At 41.1% G+C, this 22356-nt stretch overlaps 1 protein-coding gene across 1 annotated transcript; it reads left to right on the top strand.

Annotated features, from left to right (window-relative positions):
• The first annotated feature begins 334 nt into the window (after nt 1–334).
• LOC140798859 (ER membrane protein complex subunit 8/9 homolog) lies at nt 335–14135 on the top strand. The gene is made up of 5 exons (XM_073152943.1): nt 335–716; nt 797–943; nt 1021–1080; nt 13564–13730; nt 13836–14135. Exons 1-5 carry the CDS (start codon nt 507–509, stop codon nt 13864–13866), a joined length of 615 nt encoding a protein of 204 aa, XP_073009044.1. The 5' UTR covers nt 335–506; the 3' UTR covers nt 13867–14135.
• The last annotated feature ends 8221 nt before the right edge of the window (nt 14136–22356 follow it).

Below are 22356 nucleotides of genomic sequence, written 5' to 3' on the forward strand. Positions count from 1 at the left end.
TTCTTTGCACTATCTAATCTTTTATAAGCTATGTGAATTGACTATACACTTAGAACGTAGTTTGTACAATCCCATTACCTATGATTCTATTCACAAATATATCACTATAAAAATATTGTATTTACATGGTTGTCTTATAGAAAACGAAAATAAGCTTGACTTATAAGGAAACTTAAAATAAGCTTACAGAAACGAAAATAAAATTTGTTTTTCGTGCAAATAACCAAAAAAATAAAATTAAAAGGGAGGGTCTGAATATAAATTGGAGAGAATGTAGGGTATGAAATGTGACTTTTCGTCTAATAAATCAAGTTTCAAATATTACATTATACCTAAATCCATATATAACAAAATCTCCAACAGAAAAGCCACTGCAGAATAGATCTTATATTCTGCAGCGGCAGCAACTTGGCGGCCGGCGGCTTTGATCCGAGATCAAACAGGTTGTGGGCATTGGAGTAGAGAGAGAGAGAGAGAGAGAAGCAAAAGTAAACAAACCGAAAGCCATGGGATTGGAGTGCCGATATGAGCTATCTCAATCCGCCTACATAAAGCTCGTCCTTCATGCCCTCAAGCACCGGTCCGCTGCTGTTAACGGCCTCCTCGTCGGTCACCTTACCGAAGATGGCGCCGCCGTCGTTCACATCGCTGACTCCATCCCCCTCTCCCACTCCCAGATCGCCCTCCTCCCCTCCCTCGAACTCGCCCTAATTCAAGTACACAATTCTCTATCTCTCTCTTCTGACTTTCTCTCTCTCTTCGATCGGTTCTAATTATATGGTTTGGTATCACGAAGGTGGAGGAGCATTTTAGTAGTAAGGGAATGGGAATCGTGGGATACTACCACGCAAACGAGCGGTACGATGATCGGGAGCTCGGGAACGCGGCCAAGAAGATTGGGGATCATGTGTTCCGATATTTTCCCCGCGCTGCTGTGCTTCTGGTGGAGTTCTTGGTTCTTGAATTGGTGGTAGGGTTTGACAGATCCAGTTTCCTTATTTGGTATTTTTGATTGTGCAGTTGGATGATAAGAAGGTGGAGGAGTTGATGGAGGGGAAGGGGCGGGATCCGGCGCTCCAGGTAATGGTGAAGGAATTTTATTACTAAGCTGGTGTTAACATTTTTTTCCGCAACTAAGTAGAATTGTACTGAGTTATGTCTCGGATAGCGTAACACAGCTTGAAAAAGTTTTGATCTCAAGAGATTTGTTTTTTTTTTTCTTCCTTTTTGCATTAGACATGCAGTAGATGAATCTATTTTCCGCTTCTGCTGGCATTTGTTATTTAGGTAACTCTGCAAATTTCTTGGCATCTCCTTACTCTGAATTGATGGGAGGCTTGCACAGGTACATCATTTTGGACGAAAGATAGGTAAACATGGAGAGAAGAGAGGATAATAGATATTTCTTTTAGGATTATAAGGAAATCCATGTAAACATGGAGAGGAGAGGATAATAGATATTTCTTTTAGGATTATAAGGAAATCCATACAATGTAATACAACATTTTTGATACATATAGGATCTATGTTCTCTCTTGATTTGCTATCTAGACAACTTAATGTTTCAAAATGGGAGTCCATCCTTGATTGGTTATGTTGAGGTACCTGGGTTGGTAGTTGAATTTGTTTGAAAGGCTTCATGACCTAGGTATATTCTGGTTAGGACTTTAGTAGGGGAAAAGGCTCTAGTTTGTTATGGTTGTTGATTTCTATATAAATAGTGAATCTAGCATATTTTATCTGTCCATTAGGAGTATTTCATTATCTGATGATGTTTGGAGCAAGGTTCCAACTATTGGAATTAGGATCGGAATCGGCCGTCTGAAAAAATGATACGTATCAGCTGTATCAGCGGTATCGGCAGTATCGGTCGTCCGTATTGGCCTGTATTTTAAAATAATTTTAAAATACAAAAAAATTCTTAATTTTTTTAGAAAAATAGTAATAAGATATAAATATAAATTATTCATATATAAAATCTAAAAATTAAAAAATAAATACTATTTTCTCAATTTCTATTTCTCTCCCTTTCTACCACTCACACTCTCCCTCTCTCCCACACAAATTAAAATTTTTTTTACCTTCTCTCCACTAATTCTTTTTTTTTTATCAAACTCTCTCTTATCAAACTCTCTCCTTAATTAACTCTCTCTCCTATTCTCTCCCTTAAAAACTCTCCTTCTCCCTTAAAATTTTTTTCCCTTACCGACTACCACCTCTTTTCCTCTTTAACATAGTTTTTTATTTTTTGTTTTCTCTCCATGTCTCTCTCTTTCTTCTCTTCCCCTCTCTCTCTTCTTCCCTTTCCCTCTTATTGCTGCAACCCACAAACTCTATCTCTTTCTCCTTCTCTCTCTTTCCCTCTTTTTCCCTCTCTCTTACTCCATCTCTCTCTCTCTTTCCCTCTCTCTTCCTCCCTCTCTTTCCCTTTCTTTCTCTCCTTCTCTTTCTTTCTCTCTCTCTCTTTGGTTTCGGCTAGGATCGGGATCAGCTACGACTGATCCCATTAGGAATCGGTCGAAACTAGGAACCATGGTTTGGAGGTAAAAGAAGAGGAACCTAGTGTCATCCTCTGCCCAACCATAGTCAACAACTGGTAACCAATGAATGAATGGAGCAGTAGTCTCAATTGCTGCTTCAACTGATGTGATAATTAGGAAGGTTAAGAACTCAAGATGTTGTAGCCTTACCTACATTGTGAAAGAATCTCTTTGCCTATTTCCATGTCTTAAACCAACAACAAATTGGGCAATCTTAGTTGTCACACCAAGTGACAACCTTAGAATTATGTTGGTGACAACTCCAAATTTGCAATTGTTTTGGCCACAGAGAATGACTCTAGAACTATATTTGGTTAGTTTTCATGAAGGAGTTTCTCAAGGTTTTAGAATTACACTTATTTTTTTTTCTTTTCCTATTCTACTAGTACTTCAGGGTAATTGATGACTCATGAGGTATTGTGTTGGCTCCAAAGGCTACAATAAACTTGTAGTATAGAAGACTTTGTATATGCAATTTTGTTTTTAATTAATTTCCTTTTCCAGAGCGGCATGCTACAAATAAGAGGTAAAAGTAGGCAGCATCATTCTTTAAAGGACAAGGAGAAATGGCTTTATAATTTATTAGGTAATGAAGTTATTACTAGGATATTTGTTTATAGAATTAGAAACTATTACGTTCATAACACGCGTGGTTTGGAGAAGCTCAACTAGTTTTGCATGAATAGTGTCTGAATAACAAGAAACAAGACCATTCAATTGTAGCATTGGGAGTTCTAAGTTTCTAAAACCTTTGTTATGTAGGTTGGTGGATTGTCACCTTGGTGACCTCTACAGGATGACTTATCTTTTCAGTCTTGATGGTGTTATGTTAAGGATGACATCTAAAATCTGATATGATAATTAAGTATTTTGTTGGTGGCCATCTCGGAAGTGCCAATACTTCTACTCTCAGGAGTCTTTATAATTTGTAACTTTTGTATAAGATACTGTCATAATTTTTAAGGACAACCATCTTATTGCATAATGGCCTATGCATAGGCTCCGGGTTGGTTTCTTCCTAGTAGATTTCTCAATTATGATAGCTTTCTGTGGTTTCTACTAATGATGCATGAATTTGGTTTACTGGTTTTCTGTATTAATTAGAACTTTTGTCTGAACTATTATAGTATTGTATCTCTAATTCATTTATGTTTGAACCAACTTAATTCATGGATGTCTATCTCAGCTCTAGGCAGCATTGGGTGTCCCCTAGTTCATCTATCTACTGCCTATCTTTCATTCCACATTTTGTATTTCTTGAACCAAGGGTTCCACTTTAGTTTCATTCCAATCTGTATTTATTGGTTATGTTAGTTGCAACATTACCTCTTTGTAGCCTACTGTCTTCTTTAGGTTGGTTCAACTCTGGATAAACTACACAACATAAGTGATGCTACTAGCAAATTAGCAAGATCATTGTGGTGGTTAAAAACAATCTTTTTGTTTTTTTTTCAAATATCATATTATAAGCTAATATGTGACTGTCTCTCTGCTAAGATGAAGTGCTTAATAGAAAGAATTAAAGAAAAAACAAGAGTACAAATGCTAGAGGATTAGTTATGGGAATTGCATTGTTCTCATCTGATCCAAACAAGGTCAAGCCACACAATGATTATAAACTTTTGTTGGTCATAGCTTGATTCTTATAGCCAATATTTGATATTCTATGCTAGTTTTGGATGCTTAGTAATAATTACTAAGGTTTTGAATATCGGTATTGAGATTGTGATTGATTGTCTAAAAAAAACAATATGTATCAACCATTTCGGTCAATACGGAGTCTCACTATATTTTCAATTATATAAAATTTTAAAAATTAATATAAAATGCAATAGAAGTTTTAAAAAATAAAAAAATAATAGGAAAAATAAAAAATCACCGAAACCTCTCTAGCCTCTCCTTCTATCACCAACAATCCTTTATCTCTCTGTGTTACTGTAGCCGCAAAGGCAATGTTGTTGCACTAACAAGGAGAAAGGGAGAGAGAGAGGGCCAATGGAGGGAGAGGTGCGGGAGAAAAGCGAGAGAGAGAGAGAGCTGGTAAAAAAGGAAAAAAAAGAAACCCTAACCAAAGAAAAGAAAGAAAAACTCTTTACCTTGTTAGAAAAGCAAGGTTCCCAGTGTCGGGATCGAGATCGGTATCGGCCGTCCAGAAAAATGATACGTATCAGCTATTTTTTAATTATATAAAATTCTAAATATTATTTAAAAATGCAGAAAAATTTAGAAAAAATGACAAAAAAAATAAGAAAACAAAAATTACTCACATATGAAGTCTAAAAACTTAAAAAATATATTAACTTACTCAAAATTTAAAACTTTGATGAATACCGAGCTGGTTCTCGTAAATTTCTATAGTCTTTATCATCATAATCATCATAAGTTTGTAAATATTGATGTCTGAGACCTGATCCTCCAAAAAGTGATTCTATCATACTGGTCATATTGTATGGATCTTATTGTGTGACTTGTGTTTGAGGAGGATAATAATCAGCATTTGGATCTTCTGCCTGAGAATACTGAGGGTACTGAGGATAATAACTAGCATATGGATCTTGTGATGACTCCAAACAATAAATACTCGATGTACCATAATCATAGGAAGCAACATTCTTATGACGACATCGCTGATATGTATATATATTCTCAGTTTCTCTGTCTTCAATTCTTATGTTTCCTTGACTTTCCTCAACAAATGTAGATAGAACGATCTCACCACCATATGTATCATCAGGACTATGACTAGTACTAGTAGGTATATTATCTCTCGCTGCTGAACGACTCGTACCAGCTTCTGCCCTCGTCATGTCTCTCCCAATATCTCATCTAACCATGGGTTATCTCTGTCATTTAATAACCTGTCTTTATTAAAAACTGAAAAAAAAGGTCATCGGAGATCGATGTCGTCGAATATTCGTCGGAGAATGTCGCCGGAGGTCAAGGTCATCGGAGATCTACTCAGTCGCCGGTGAGAAAGAGACCCGTGAAAAAGAGAGAAAGAAAGAAAAGAGAGAAAAAAGGGAGAGAGAGGTAGGTGGGGTGGGGACATCAATAATTGATGTCCCCCGGGTCGGATCCGACCCGTTCCCACCCGTTCCCACCCGTTTCGGCCGAAACGATTGAAACCCCAGTCGAAATGGTTGAAACCCTAGTCGAAATGGTTGAAACCCCAGTCGAAACTAGCAAACCGGCTGGGATCGGCCGAAATTGGAAACCATGTGGAAAGGTACTCGCCGAAGGTGGACATTGTCGGAAAAATACTCAGCGTGGTTCGCCATCACTTGTCGGTGCCAGATCTGGAGGAATACAGTGATCGAGGGAGATCTCAAGAGAGAGAGAGATGGGAGAATAGATGAGAGCATGAGAGAGAAAGAGAAAAGGTAAATTTATTATTAAGGTGGTTTGAATCTGGGTCGCATTCGACTTAAAGTTTGAATGCACCCATTTCCGAAATGGGTGTGGAACCCATTTGTTTCAGCGCAAATAGGTCGACTCTAGCTAGTATAAATTGGTCAAAACTTCAATCCATCATAACTACAACAATGACATCATTACAGAATTAATATCTTAGGTGATTAATAAAGGTATTGTCATAACTCATTTATGTTGGGAGATGACAATGTGTATAAAAATAGCTAGAAGTAAATTTTTTCACTTGTCACAAGCTAAGTCTTTTGGATAGACAAATCTCTATAGTGTCTGACTGTAAAGGATAAGCAACAGAGCAAAGGCAATAGAAAACAATCAAACACAATTGGCATAGCTGCACAAGAAATATGGTTCAATTATTGATCGAATATAGAAATATAGGGGGATGCCAATGACTTCGAAAAAAAAGGTACTATAGGGCCATGGGGGGCAAAATGACCATTGTTTAACTAGAAGCCCTCTGCAATTGTGAATCTGTCTCACTTAATATGTCTCAACAATCCACCTACACTACTATTTATAAGCATCCCCAAGTCCTTCCTAGTTTAGCCTATGCAAAAGATTATTATGGTGCATGGAGCCTTAAAGTTTAAAATTCTTGAGAGTGGTGAGATATGAGTAAGAGTAATGTATTGAAATATAAGGCATTGGTATTGGAAGCTTCAGCACGTTCGAGTTCTATTCTTTATTAGGAATATGATTGATTTCATAGAATAACCTTTATTTGATTTCTTCAGGGGGTTAGAGAGGTATTACCTTTTAAAGAATGGAAACTACAAATAAAATTTCTCTCCAATGTTTTGACTAGATTGTCTTTTTATTCAAAGAAATGGAGATAATTTATTCCTATTCTGTCATTTCTTTTCTACTTTTCATAAATATATGCAGACATATATTAAAATCTGTGTCACCATTTTATATAACATGTACAAGAATTGGAGATAATGTTAGTCAGACAGTCTTCCTCTGTGTTCCTATTGGCTTTCAATATAAGTTGCATTTTCTATGCATGGTCGAGAGGATATGTCTTTCTTTTACCAGCACATAACGTAGTGAATTGGTTAATTAGGAGTATTTTGTCAATTGATGGAGATATCCATTGTGTGGGAATAAGCAAACATAAGATGGAAAGTCATCTAAGTTTGCTTAATATAAGAGAAAGGAGAAAGAGATAAAAAGGAAATTAATGAACATTAAAATTTTGGAGAAAGGGTCTTAACAACTTTGATACTTTATATTTACAGCCAAATGGTTGCTATTAGTTGAAATGAATGGCAGCAGTAGTTGGTGCATGCCTATCTTCTAACCTTTCTGAACATGATTGCACTTTAACTTCTAATTAGATCCTATATCCCTATTGTAGTTCTGAATGAGAATTGACATTTCAATTACTGATCCTAGTTATAATCTAGAGAAGGCATCACTGTATCCATGCACCATGGTTATGCTAGTTTTAGGCCACAGGACAACCTCTTGAATGTAGAGTACTGTTGTATACATCTTACCCTCCCAAAACCCTGTAATTGCAGGAATTCATACAATACACTCTTTCTAATAATAATTCATTACAATTTGTACATCAATGGCCACAGTTTGATGCTTCTGGTGTTTCTCTTTCTCAGTTGCTTCTGGTGTTTTGAAATTTATATCACAATGTTGCTATTTCACTTTGGGCTAGTTCCTTCATATTTGAAATCTAAGTGACATGACATCATTGAAGGAGTGATGGAGTATACAAAATGCAAGGAATCTGGTGAAATAATCAGCGGGTTTATTTGATAACTAGCACAAAGTTGAAGAGGAAAAAGAAGGGGACAAATTGTTAGGATATAGAGAAACAACACAAAAGTTGCTTATGCATATTTATAGGTAATCCGTAATCTCATGATGTGAGAATCCTTAAGACCTCATCCCATGAACTTGTCATATCTTAGGGAATACATAAATAGCTTTAAATTCCTAGATACTGTATCATGGCATGAGTGAGATCTAATTCTTAAAGGACAGTAGAGAACTTGAATAACATAAGTTATTTTCACTTTTTTTGTTTTGTCTTGAAAAGCTACTACCTCTCCATCCTTTTACTTTTCTCAAATATTTGATTTTATTGATTATGAGCTCCGGAATTGATGTGTTAAGCTCTGATACCAAATTGATAGGATCTGGAATCAACGATAGGCTACGCTAAGATTCCTTCAAGATCTAAATTTATTACAGGAATCAGTCCGTACAACTGTGGGAAAATATTCGTCAGATATTCTTCGGTAGTCAGAAAATTACGAAACCAATTGGGTTGGATCCGTAACTTTCTGATCTACAACTTTCGTATTTACGGCCTTCGCAGATTCCAACTATAGCAGGGACGAAAACACGGAATAACGTGGGTGATGGTGGTGGTGATGGGTGGAGTGGATGTTAGGGTTATGGATAGGTATGGAGATGAGGGTGGATTGTGGAAGTGATTAAAAGAAGTAGACGAAAGGAATGAAGTGGTCGATATCCCAAAGAAGAGGGGTGACTCGATAGACGAGGGAGATTAGAAGCGAGGAGAAACCTTGCCAACGATAGATGTGGAAAGATGGTGAAGAGGGAGGAGGGAGGAGTCTAGAGAGAAGATAGGAGGCAAGAAATTAAGAATTCAATAGCATTATGAAGTTGGCTGCCATCCACATATTTATAGAGGCTAGCCAACAAGTTCTAAAATAATATGAAACCCTAATTCTAGAGGATTTCCGTCGATCGCGTTCGAACGCACTCAAAAAGCCTGTTCTCTGGATTTGCGAACGCGACACAGGCGTTCGAACTCGCCCAACCGCGTTCGAACACACAATATGCGTTCTCTATATTTGCGAACCTGATGCAGGCGTTTACAAAGCGTTCACAAAGGCGTTTGAACGTGACTCCACTTGCGTTCAAACGCGACCTACAGGAATTTTATTTTAATGAAAATAAACACCTAATGCAATAAAAAAAGATCCTAAGTGTATCCGCCCACCACGCTTCCCCCACCTTGCCCTCAAGGTGAAAAGTCCGGGAAATGCTCTAAGATATCAGTCCAACTCCCATGTTGCCTCATCATATGGCTTGCCAAGCCACTCAACTAGAATCTCCATCTCCAATCTGGTACCATGTCGTCGTCGGCGTCCAGCAAGTACTCGAACTGGCTCTACGATCTCTATCTCTTCCAATGGCTCTGGTAGAACCGATCCAACAATCTAATGATCTCTAATGCGCTCTCTCAACAATGAAACATGAAAGACAAGGTGCACTCTCGACCCCTTCGGCAGCTCCAAACGATATGCAACTGGACCAATACGCTCCAACACCCGAAACGGATCAAAGTAGCGATGTGCTAACTTTTGGTTTCGCATCGGATGGAAGGTCACTTATCGATACGGTTGCATCCTCACAAACACCCAACTGCCGATGTCGAACTCCTGCTCCCTATGGCTACGATCATAAACTTGCTTCATGCAGTTTTGAGTAAGTTTAAGATGAGCACATAACCTCCTCAATGTGGCATCTCTATTCATCAATGCTAAGTCCACCTCCGTTCAATTTGTAAATGCCACTTCCTGCGGCTCCTCAAATAGTCCAGAAAAGTTAACTAATAAATTAGACAATTCAATGATAGTACCTAAACTCGTTGGAGGCTCATCTCCTACTGGTCCTACCTGAAGAAGATAGGCCAAATCATACGCACCAAGCAGCCCCACCATAGGCTGCATCATAGGAATCGGCAAAGTCCGAACACCATCAAGCCGCACATCTTTGTTTCCTTGTTTATATTTCATCCACATGCTCCAGAAATCAAATGTGATGAGTCCCAAACTCTGTAACCACTGAGCACCAAGGACATTGTCCGCTTCTCGCAGCGCCAACGGATAGAAGTCCATAATGATGTCGTGTCCTTGCACCCATATATCAACTCGGCGACACAAGCTCTCCGCCCTAAGTTTCGTGCCGTCTCCAATAGCAACGTCAAACCCCGTAGTCGGTTCGGCATCCAAACCGAATCTCCTCACTAGCCTTTCGTCTAGAAAGTTGTGTGTACTTTCGAAATCGATGAGGATGTGCACATAATGCTTTCTAACGAGTCTGTTTACCGGTAACGTCCTCGGCGCGGAAGTACCCGAATATGCATACATCGATATTTCAGCTTTGATATCTTCCTCCACGCCCTCCTCAACGGTCTCCTCTAGACACTCCCCATCATCAACTACCTCATCATCCTCCTCAGGACCATCGATAAGCATCACACTCTCGATTAGTTTAGAACACCGATGACCAGGGATGAAACGCTCATCACATCGAAAGCAAAGACCCTTCGCTCCTTGCCCCTCCACCTGGGCAGGTGTGAGCGTTCGAACGGGGGGTTTAGTGCCTTCTATAACGTCGGAAGGTCTCAAAGGTGGTCGTGGTCTAGTAGCCGCAGCCACTGTTTTTAAAACTGTCGAATTTTCAACCGGCGTTCTAGGTGCAAACCGCTCATCTCGGTTGCCTTAATTAGTTTTCACTGCGATCTTTAGAGCCCTATGCTTTTGTTCCATCCTTACGGCCTTCTCAAAGGCCTCCTCAAGAATAGTAGGACAGAGAGCACGAACATCCACTTGTATCTCCTCTCGCAGCCCTGAAATAAATGTCCTCATCAATGTACGTTCGGGCCACGGTGGCTCACAATGACTACTAACTCTTTCAAACTCAGCTTGGTACTTCAATACGGTAGTCCTTTGAATCATCTTGTTTAATGTGGCAGCACAATTTTCATATGCCGCTGTCCCAAATTTGCGTGTAATCCTCCTACAAAAATTAGCCCATTTGATAAATCCACCACCATGAGTTATCGATCTATACCAATGCAATGCCGTTTCTTGGAGGTGAAAGCTTGCCATCTGGATTTTTGCATTTTCCGTTTTACCTTAACAATCAAAATATTGTTCAACTTGAAACACCCAATCCGTTGGATCATCGCCTTGGAATTTTGGGAAGTCCAAGTGTGCGGTTCTCCCCCGAATAGCATTGTCGAGTTCACGAAAGATCCTTGGTTCAGGTCTAAATCTTTGTGTATGCTGATCACCTTTTCTAAATCCTCGAGCACGTCCATCACCATCTCCAAAGGGATTAACTTCATCCTCAAAGTGCCAAATCTCCTTATCGACGAAGTGCACCGGTATTGCACGCCTCTTGTGTTCCACCATCGCTAGTCTTGGGTTTTGTAACAATGTTTTGTATTCCTTGAATTCATTGTGATCTTTTGTATGTTGTCAACTCTATGTAACAATGTTTGGAACATGCCTTTTAGTTCATCCATATTTGAACCCATGGACGTTGGTTGACTTGGTCTTGCCGTGGTCGCTCCAAAGGAATCGGCCTCACGATTAAGATCATCGTGCATTGATTCCTCCCTTGTCGGTGTACTCTCTATAGGTCCCCTTGTTGATGTCATCTTCCTTGTCTCAACCATTAATTGAAGTTTGAGGTTCGCCGGCTCTGATACCTCTTGTTAAGCTCTGATACTAAATTGATAGGATCTGAAAACAACGATAGGCTACGCTAAGATTAAATGAGGGTGAATTGTGGAAGTGATTAAATGAAGTAGACGAAAGGAACGAAGTGGTGGAGATCCCAAAGAAGAGGGGTGACTCGATAGACGGGGGAGATTAGAAGTGAGGAGAAACCTTGCCAACGGTAGATGTGGAAGGATGGTGAAGAGGGAGGAGGGAGGGGTCTAGAGAGAAGATAGGAGGCAAGAAATCAAGAATTTAATAGCATTATGAAGTTGGCTGCCATCCACATATTTATAGAGGCTAGCCAACAAGTCCTAAAACAATATGAAACTCTAATTCTAGAGGATTCCCGTCGATCGCGTTCGAACTCGTCTGATCGCGTTCAAACGCACTCAAAAAGCCCTTTCTCTGGATTTGCGAACGTGGCACCGGCGTTCGAACGCTCGACCGCGTTTGAACACACAATATGCGTTCTCTGTATTTGCGAACCTGATGCAGGCATTTACAAGGACGTTTGAACGCGACATACAAAAATTTTATTTTAATAAAAATAAACACATAATATAATAAGAAAAGATCCTAACTAAGTGTATCATGATGCCATAGTCTTCTAACAGCTCCAGCTAGATATATATTTGAATTGGTGTTGATTGGCATTGGCTAGCATGAAATGTTGAGACATAATTCTCGTACCAGTTCCATGTGGCACTAATAGAGGGTATATGGAGCAAGCAAAGTTAGAGGCCTAAAATATTGCCAAGGGAAAAGTATAAGTTCTGTCCCTGTGGTTTTCAACTCTTTTATAGTTGATCCTTATGTTCTATTTTGTTTTTGTAATTGCTCTCTGTAGCTTAAGTTAAAGGAAGTAAGTTTGAAAAGTAGCAAACCACAAGGATCACATTTATAAAATACTAAATTGTAGAGGTCTCTCTTATAAAAGTAAAAACATAGGGATTGATTCTATAAACTTGGAAACCACAGGGCCTGATTTTCTCTAATTTGGGTCAAATAGCAAAGTCGTTATGTCAAATATGTCTAATCAAAGGGAACATATCATTGTTTAATTAAAACTAGAAATACATAAATGCACGAAAAGGATAGAGGGTTGAGAAATTCCAGAAACAATTGTTTCCACCTGAACCTAGAAATACATAAATGCACGAAAAGGATAGAGGGTTGAGAAATTGCAAAAATAAGTGTTTCCACCTGAACCTAGAAAAACATAAATGCACGGAAAGGATAGAGGATTGAGAAATTGCAAAACCAAATATTTCAACCTGAACCTAGAACATTATATGCTCCATCAACATTGTGCTCTAGTCTCAAGAAGTCTGTGATTTGCCTTGATAACTGAGAGTTTTCGGCTCACTTCCCTAGCAGGCACTAAAGAACATTTTGAACTGAGGACAAGTTCTCACCTTTTTTTTTGGTTGTTGTTGAGAATAAGAGGATAAGTTCTTTTTATTCATCTCTATTCCTTTGGACTCCTGTTGGATAGGGCACTCCTTAAATCAGTTATGAGGTTTGAAATTTTTGGCAAAATGTATCAGTCAGGCTAAAATCTGATCTACCTCAGCTTTTGATGGTTCTGGTGGCTTGGCAGTCTTGATTTTGATGAATTGAGTGATTGACAGTTTTAGGTTTCATTCTTTTATCAACTTTTGACTGGTTGTTGCTAGTTTTGGATTACTTATTTTATACTCTAGAGATTTTCTTTTCTAGCTACTTCATCTATGCTTTAAAATTTGTTAAGAGGTGCTATATTCTTGTTTTTGGGTCTCTCGATGTTCTCTGATATCGTTCTTCGTTGGTTTCCAATCCTGTTTGTAATGAGGTACCAAATCTTTTCACATGCTATATTAAGTACTGTGACTAAGTGCATTAGTCTTCTTTTAAGCACTTGTTAAGCTTTTTCAATACTGTAACAAGATATGGTGAAAAAACATAATAGTCTGGTCTTAAGGGCTTCTAATCTGCTGATATTTTACATTTTAGTTTAGTTTTAATTTTCTATTTTAATTAACTTTACAGAATGTTAACAAATGTACAGTTGGATATTATCTTCCTTTTCCTCTTTATGTATGCAGCTCTACACTAGGGATTCGTCAAAAAGCTGGCGTCAAGTTGGATCAGATGGAAGTAGTCAGCTGATCTTGAAGGAGCCATCTGCCAACATAGTCTTAGTGGACTACATTGCTTCTCAGAAATGGCAAGAATTAGTCGATTTTGATGATCATCTTGATGACATTAGCAAGTAAGCTAGCATGCACTTAAGCCTTGAACTATCTTTCAGTTGTCCAAATCATTCTTTTCCTCTGATGATGGTGGTACATGTTTCATACATCACACATTTTTGCAGGGACTGGTTGAACCCTGATCTCTTCAACTAAATGATCTATCACTTTCCAGTATTCTATTTATTGGGCTCCTTTGGAAATGACATACTTTGTTGTGCAATAGCTCATCTTCTTGTTCGAAATGGTAGGCAGCGAGACTAGTCAGGAAAATTGGAGCTCTCTTGGGAAGTTATTTGTACCCAAAGTATACATAACTTTACTATTTCTTGCTTTTATTTCAGTAGTTTAGCGCAAATCTGGCTCCAGTTGGACAAATGATTTCATCCTTATCTGAATTATTATGCATCTTTCACTGTCATAAATCCGGCCCAAAGTAACTTTGTTCGATTCTTAGATCCTTATTACATCTAACTCTTGGATCATTCTTGGTATGTCAAATTCAATCTATGGATTTTTCAGGTTGCCTCTTGGGTTCCTTTCATAAGTTTTGGTCATCGATCATAATTGATCTGACTTAAATATAAAACCTACCTTTAGTTGATTGAATTAGTACGTGCAATATTTATCATTTGGTATGAAGACCAACCATTAACATGATCTTTTATCTTCTTTAGTCTTATTAAAATTTCTTACATCGGATTTTTATGTAAATACCCATTAAGACTGTTGAAAAATATGGTCCAGCAATTTAGGTCGGCAAACTGGTTGGTCGGCGTTGAGTCCTGTCGACGTGATGTATCTAAGATCTTTCAAGTATTCAACACTTTCCCAACTAAAATTAGCAGCATGTTTAGCTTCGTTCTTAACATTAACAGTCCGAATAAAAGAATTTTTATTATTTCTATTTTGTGATATCAAGTTAGTTGGATTTGAGTTCGGATCAGGTCATGATAATACAAATACGAAAACAATTCGTTTATTAAATGGGTCGAATTTCTAAATATGAACGCCATGGTTCACTTGGGTTATAAATGAGTTTATTCAAATTTATACAGGTTATTTGAGTTATAAACAAGGTTTTTGGATTATAAATGATTCTTTCAAGGTTATAAATAAATTTTTCGTGTTATAAACATGTTAGTTAGGTTAAAAATGGGTTAAATGGGTTGAGGTAATAAATATAAACACGACTTGTTTAATAATCGGGTTAGACAAGTTGAACCAGATCCAAATCTAATTAGTCCCTCTAAACTATTATTCCACTTATACATTATGATTTTTTTTTTTACTATATAGACCCCTGCCCTACGAAAGTTCTCACTTTAGAGTCTATCTAGTTATTCTTTTTCTTAGATGAGAGATCTATGTGGATAGTTTTTATTAATTCAAGAGTTCTATATAGATAATAAAAAAGACGTTTAAGAGAGTATATGTAAAAATTTATGATAGTTTAAGAGGCTAAGTGTAATTATCTTTAAATAGAGAGGAAAACTAGCTAATAGGATTTATATATAGGCTCTTACTAATAGTTTAAGTTGGGTTACGAGGCTTGTGGGAAACCTATTCCACTTATGCAACATGCTTAGATAAAGATTGATTTTTTTTACTACGGGAGAATATCTAGTGAATATTTTTCCTAGTACGAATCTACGAAGGGCGTAAATGGCAAAAAAGTAGATTAAGAAGTTACGGATCAACCACCCTTAGTTTCATAATTTTTTTTTGACTATGGGAGAATATCTGTTGAATATTTTCCCTCAGTTGCGCGGATTACTTTGCTGCAACCGATCTACATATTAAAGAGGATGTTCCGTTCCTATCAGTGGTATTAGAGCTTAACGGACCTCAGACCTCTATTAATGGTGGAGACAAGGAAGATGGCATCATCAAGGAGATCAATGGAGGGCACACGGATGACGGAAGACTCGAAACAAGGTTTTTGGATTATAAATGATTCTTTCAAGGTTATAAATAAATTTTTTGTGTTATAAACATGTTAGTTAGGTTATAAACGGGTAAATAGGTTGAGGTAATAAATACAAACACGACTTATTTAATAAATACAAACATGATTCGGGCTTCACCGATGTCGTCTCGAGCATGGATACACTTCAGAGATATCTTTTATTCTTGTTTTAGTGTTTAATTAAGAGAAAAATACGTTTTTTGTATGTCGCGTTCGAACACGGGTGGAGTGCATTCAAATATGCTTGTTAACGCCTGTATTAGGTTCACACATACAAAGAGTGCGAAATGTGCGTTCGAATGCGCTTGCGAACGCCTGTATTGCGTTCGCACATACAGAGAATGCAGAATGTGCATTTGAATGCGATCGGGCGCGTTCGAACTTGGTCAGCGAAAATCTACTATTTTAGGGTCAATAATTGCCATTTTTTGAATTGTTTGATTAGCCTCTAAAAGTGTGGATGGCAACCATGGAATTATTATTGAATGAATTGAGTTTTGTCTTGTCTCCTTCCTCTTCTTCTCAACCGTTCTCTCGTTCCCTAGCATCGCCGTTTCTAGCCTCCCTTGATCAGCCAATCACCTTAGTCCCCTAGGGGCGGGGCGGCCCACTCCTCCCCCTTGTTCCAATCTATCTTTTAGTTTGTCATAACCCTTCCATCTCCACGTACTCACCGGTGCCACCCTATTAATGCTGATCCACCAACTTTCACCAACACCAAGGATATCATGCCTCTATCCGTGGATTCTAAGACAGACTCCCTGACGTTTGTCCACTAATCGAATGATATCTCGAGATCACACCATCCGATTTACGTGAAACTTGGTTTGTAAGCTCTTTTCGGGGCTACAACATATCAAAATTTTACGTCGATTCGATGCTGAATTTTCGATATCTATTTTCAAAGTTTTGTGTCAGATCTTGTCCAAATCTAAAATAGATCGAGCCTTGGCCAAAAGGGGAGATCGTATCAAGTTGGTATCAGAGTCACCGTTTCTCGGACACGCGCTTGCTATGATGACAACTAAAGCCATGGTTGCACGACGAGATGAGGAAGAAGAGATTCTCCCAATAGAGGAGGGGGAAATGGTTGTGGGGACTTCCACCCGCGGAATCGCCCGACCAAATCGGAATACGAAAGTGCCTAGCATTCAAGCCATGTTTGGGTCTCTTTCCGAACAAATGGCCATCAACAACCAGATGATGATGGAGATGATACGGGAATTACCAGCGATAAGGAAAGCCATGGCGAACGGGAATGCACCATCGACCCCACGACACGAGTCCACCCCCATGAACCTACCACCATTGGTTCAGAATTTTGATACGATTCGGACTTCACCGACGTCGTCTCGAGCATGGATTCACTTCAGGAGTGTTTTTGTTTCATGTTTTAGTGTTTAATTTCCATTAAAATAAGTTTTCTGTAAGTCGCGTTCGAACGCGGTTTGTGAACAGGGTTGTGAACGTGGGTAAAGATAGTGTTTGAACGCCTGCATCGCCTTTTGCAAATACCGACAGACGCGTTCGCTCCCGCGTTCGAACGCCTGCATCGCGCTCGCAAATCCAGAAGAGCTAATTCGGTGTGTTCGAACGCGGTCGGGCGAGTTCGAACGTGGTCGGCGAAAATTGTGTTTTAGGGTTAATTTGAGTTGTTGGTTAGCCTATAAAAGGGTGTGTATGGCAACCAAAATTATTATTGATTATTGAGATTGAGTTTTGCCTTGCCTCCTTCGTCTTCTTCGCTCCCGTTCTCTCAATCCCCGGCGATGCCACTTCTAACCTCCCACGTTCGGCTAATCACCCTAGTCCCTTAGGGGTGGCCCTCTTCTCCCCCTTCGTCCAATCTATCCAACACTTGCCCTAATCCTTCCATCAACTACAACCCTTCCACCATCACTTTTCACCGGTGCCACCACATTAACGCCGGTCCACCATCTACCATTACCTAGGATCTCGTGCCTGCATCCACGGATCCAAAATAGAGCATCCTGACATTCGTCTACTAAATGAACGATATCTCGAGATCCCCAACTCAGATTCACCTGAAACTTGATTTTTTGGAAAGCTCTTTTCTAGGGCTACAACATATCAAAATTTCACATCGATCCAACGGCGGCATATATCGGGATCTTATTTCAAAGTTCCGTACAAGATCAGTCCAGATCTGAGAATTGGAAGAGATCGATCCATAGCCAGAGGCGTGATCGTATCAAGCTGGTATCAGAGCTCCATAGCCAGAGGCGTGATCACAACAAGCTGGTATCAGAGCCACCGTTCCTCAGACAAGCGCTTCCAATGACGACAACCAGATCCATGGCTGCACGGCAAGATGATGAAGAAGAGATTCTCCCAATAGAGGAGGGAGAAACGATTGCAGGGACTTCCACCCGTGGAACCGCCCGATCTAATCAGGATACAGAAGAACCTAGCGTTCAGGCCGTGTTGGGGTCTCTTTCAGAGCAAATGGCCATCAACAACCAGATGATGATGGAGATGATGCGGGAACTACGGGCGACAAGGAAAGCAATGGCGAACGGGAAAGCACCATCGACCCCACGACGCGAGTCCACCCCCTTGAACCCACCACCACCGGTTCAGCCTTTGCAACCACAAGAGCCGCTGCTACCACCACCCTATGGGCAGAGGCAAGCAAGGATGGTTACACCAGGTCCAGTTGCAGGTGAACCCATCCGACGGGTGAACCACTATGGAGACCGCCTTGGAGATCAAGATCCGTGGGCGGGTCAATACGATCCGGAACCACGGCAAGTTAATCAAAACCGAAGGAGGGATCATCAACCCTTCATGGTGCATCCTCCCCCGGTTAGACAAGGACATGATCCGGAACGAGACAATGGCATCCGTGGACGAGTCGTGCGTCTCGAATTCCCCAAGTTCAAAGGTGGCGACCCGATCGATTGGTTGTATAGGACGGAGCAATTCTTTGCATACCAAGGAACGGCGGAAGAGTACAAGGTGACGCTTGCGAGCTTCCACCTTGAGGATGCGGCGCTTCATTGGTTTCGAGCCGCCAATGCCACTGAGGCTATCGAAACTTGGGCTAAATTTTGCGCCGATATCACACGGCGATTTGGAGCATCGGGATATGAAGACTTTGATGCTCTCCTCTCAAAGACGGTGCAAAAGACCACGGTTGGGTCATATCAAGAAGAATTTGAGAGGATTAGTAGCCGATGTCATCTACCATGGACGGATCAGCAACTTCGCAGCACCTTCATCTCCGGGCTGCGGGGTGACATACAAGCCGATGTGAGGGCTTTAAGGCCTAGAACCTTAAAAGAGGCATTCGAAGATGCGGTGCTTATGGAAGACTAACATAGGGCCATGAAGATACACCTGAAGCAGAGTTGGACAAGCCAAGGAAGCCGCAATCAAGCTCAACCAAACATAGCGGCGGGAAATACTATCGGAGTACCAAGGGTTGCTGCTACAGTGGTACCTCCTCGAGCACCCTTGAAGCCATCCCAAGATGTGAAGTATGCGCCTAGAGGTCTGGGACGAGCACTCACACCAGCCCAAGTAGAAGAAAGAAGAGCCAAGGGCTTATGCTTCCGTTGTGATGAGAAGTTTGTACCCGGGCATCGCTGCGCTAAACCGATGGGATCGGTGATGCTAATCGATGGATTGGAGGAAGCGGAGGACGAGTTTGCAATTGAAGGTGCAGATGTGGTTGGACATCAAGGAGAAGAAGCTGAGGAGCAACCCGTGGAGGACATGATAGTCGAAATCTCCCTCCACGCCTATTCGGGGACAGCTGCGCCAAAGACCTTGCGGGTGAACGGGGTAGTGAAGAAAACCACAGTGAGAATCTTGATTGACACCGGGTCCACCCACAACTTCATTGACAAGAGGCTCCTTAGAAGATTGGGCTCGAGTCGGAACCCACGGAAGGGTTCGATGTGACGATCGGAGATGGCACCACATTGCGAGCAGATTTTATTTGTGGAGGTGTGGAATTGAAGGTGCAAGCCCAAACTTTCACATTGGACCTTTATCCGTTGGCCTTGCGAGGCGCCGACATTATTTTGGGGACTCAATGGCTTCAAAGCTTGGGGCCCGTAACATTTGATTTCTCAAACCTCTCACTGACATTTCGGAGGAATGGAAGAAGGGTGCTGCTGGATGGAAATCAACCGCGGCAAGGGCCGACATTGCAACCACTTGTGGGTTTTCCTTGTGCAGGGGACCGAGCTCTACTATTGCAAATGACTGTTGTTGAACCAGAACATCCACCACCAAGGGAAGTAGCCTCTGACATGGAAGAGCTGCTGCAGGAGTTTCAGGATCTCTTCAAGGAACCCCGAGGACTACCGCCGAACCGTCGTCATGACCATCGCATCCAAATCATTCCAGGGGCTGAACCTACGAATGTCCGACCCTATCAGTACCCGCATGTCCAGAAGGAAGAGACCAGTAAATTGGTGGAGGAAATGCTCGAGCAAGGGATTATTCAACAGAGTAGAAGTGCCTACTCATCGTCGGTGCTACTGGTTCGGAAGAAAGACCGGAGTTGTGATACGATCACACCTCTGGCTATGGAGCTCTGATACCAGCTTGATACGATCTCTCCTTTAGGGTTAAAGATCGATCTTTTCTAATTCTTAGATCTGGACTAGATCTGGCACGGAACTTTGAAATAAGATCCCGAAATATTCCGCCGTTGGATCGACGTGAAATTTTGATATGTTGTCTCCCTAGAAAAGATCTTTCCAAAAAATCATGTTTCAGGCAAATCGGAGTTAGGGATCTCGAGATATCAGCCGTTTAGTGGACGAACGTCAGGATGCTCTATTTTGGATCCGTGGATGGAGGCACGAGATCCTAGGTAATGGTGGATGGTGGAGGACCGGCGTTAATGTGGTGGCACTGGTGAAAAGTGATGGTGGAAGGGTTGTGGTTGATGGAAGGATTAGGGCAAGTGTGGGATAGATTGGACGAAGGGGGAGAAGAGGGCCACCCCTAAGGGACTAGGGTGATTAGCCGGACGAGGGAGGTTAGAAGCGGCGTCGCCAGGGATTGAGAGAACGGGAGCGAAGAAGACGAAGGAGGCAAGGCAAAACTCAATCTCAATAATCAATAATAATTTTGGTTGCCTTACACATCCTTTTATAGGCTAACCAACAACTCACATTAACCTTGAAACACAATTTTCGCCGACCGCGTTCGAACTCACTCCACCCACGTTCGAACGCGACTTACAAAAAACTTATTTTAATGGAAATTAAACACTAAAACATGAAGCAAAAACACTCTTAAAGTGAATCAAAGCTCGAGACGACGTCGGTGAAGTCCGAATCGTATCAATCCACCACGCTTCCGCAACCTTGTCCTCAAGGTTTGAAATTTGGGAAGCGATCTTTGAACTCTGACTCAGGCTCCTCCATGGTATGATCTTCTACATTGGTTCCCCACATATATGAAGATATAGGAAATGTTGGTGCTGAGAAAGAGGCAAGCTCACTTGTGTCAGGTTGGCGCGAAAGGGCATCAGCTGCTCGATTCTCGATCAGCAAGTTCCAAGTCAAGCTCAGTCCGATCCGTCGCTGCGAGTCTTTCGTAGGCACACAAGATAGGGGTAGTGCGACCATAACCGCCTCAAAGGGGTTCATCCTCAGTCGAGCTTGGATACTCGTACTCCAACTAGTCCAAGGTGAAATTCGGGTCCATCTACATTGAGTCCAGTTGGTCTCGGGTGGTCGAACCAATTGACTCAATGTCAGTTCAGCAATAGAAATCTGGTGCATCCGATTGCGCTCGGGAGGTCGAGTTAGATGCAGTTGGTGGATCCAGATTAGGTTCTCCTAGTGACTCAAGTTAGGTTCAGCTAGCCAAACTGATTGTTGGTTGTGCTCATAATCATTCTGCCCACTCCATGGATTAGGATCCGAGTCAAATGTATCCTGGTATAAGCAAACTCGTTTTAAGTCAAGTAGAGGGTTTCTGATCATGTCCCTTATTTGACTTAACTGAGTCCCGAAGTCCAAAGATGACTCCCACTTGACTTGACCCCTTTGGCTCTTAGGTCCAACCCAACTAATGTCTAGCAATTCCACCTGGTCAAGCCCAACAATGTAGCCTTTTTGAAATTCTAACCACTTAGAGTCTTCAAAAAAATTTGAAATCCCTAATTTTTCTCTCTTAGTTCCATCTCCATTAGCCATTGCCATAGGAGTTGCCTTAGCACGTGGCAGCCTTGGCTGAGTAGTGACCACCTCCAGTAGTTGCTTAAGTAGGGTTCCCGACGGTGTGGCAGTAGTCGGCGGCGATGGAAGGCCGAAGTTGGCCCAAAAATAAAATCTTCAAGTCCTTCTGTCCCGTTGCAGCCATGGCAAGGAGCCTTTGGTCATCCGGAATACTACAATAGTTGCTTTGGTGAGGCCCCTCTTGGGGTGGCGACGGTTGGCTGGCTGTGGAAGGCCGAGGTTGACAAAAACAAAATCTTCATCTCCTTCTTCATTTTGTCGTAGCCATGGCAGGGAGCTTTCGACCGTTTGGGTGAGAAAATCATTAGCCCACAAGGTCTTTACGAGGCTGTCGAGAGGCCGGTGCTGCGTGGTTGGAAGATTGCGGCCTTCTCCTTCGAGTTGTAGCTCGGCGGGGAGCTGCAACGTCATCGCCGATGATGGCACTATCGCGATCGACCGTCGATTGAC

This window comes from Typha latifolia, chromosome 12 (assembly GCF_019914945.1).
Source record: "Typha latifolia isolate L0001 chromosome 12, TyphaL0001v2, whole genome shotgun sequence".
Taxonomy (NCBI): Eukaryota; Viridiplantae; Streptophyta; class Magnoliopsida; order Poales; family Typhaceae; genus Typha; species Typha latifolia.

Excerpts from the sequence above, each read along its gene's own strand:
- LOC140798859 (XM_073152943.1), top strand. The coding sequence starts at position 507 with ATGGGATTGGAGTGCCGATATGAGCTATCTCAATCCGCCTACATAAAG. Across the intron at positions 944-1,020 it reads CCCGCGCTGCTGTGCTTCTG|TTGGATGATAAGAAGGTGGA; the intron begins GTGGAGTTCTTG and ends TTGATTGTGCAG. Across the intron at positions 13,731-13,835 it reads CATCTTGATGACATTAGCAA|GGACTGGTTGAACCCTGATC; the intron begins GTAAGCTAGCAT and ends ACATTTTTGCAG.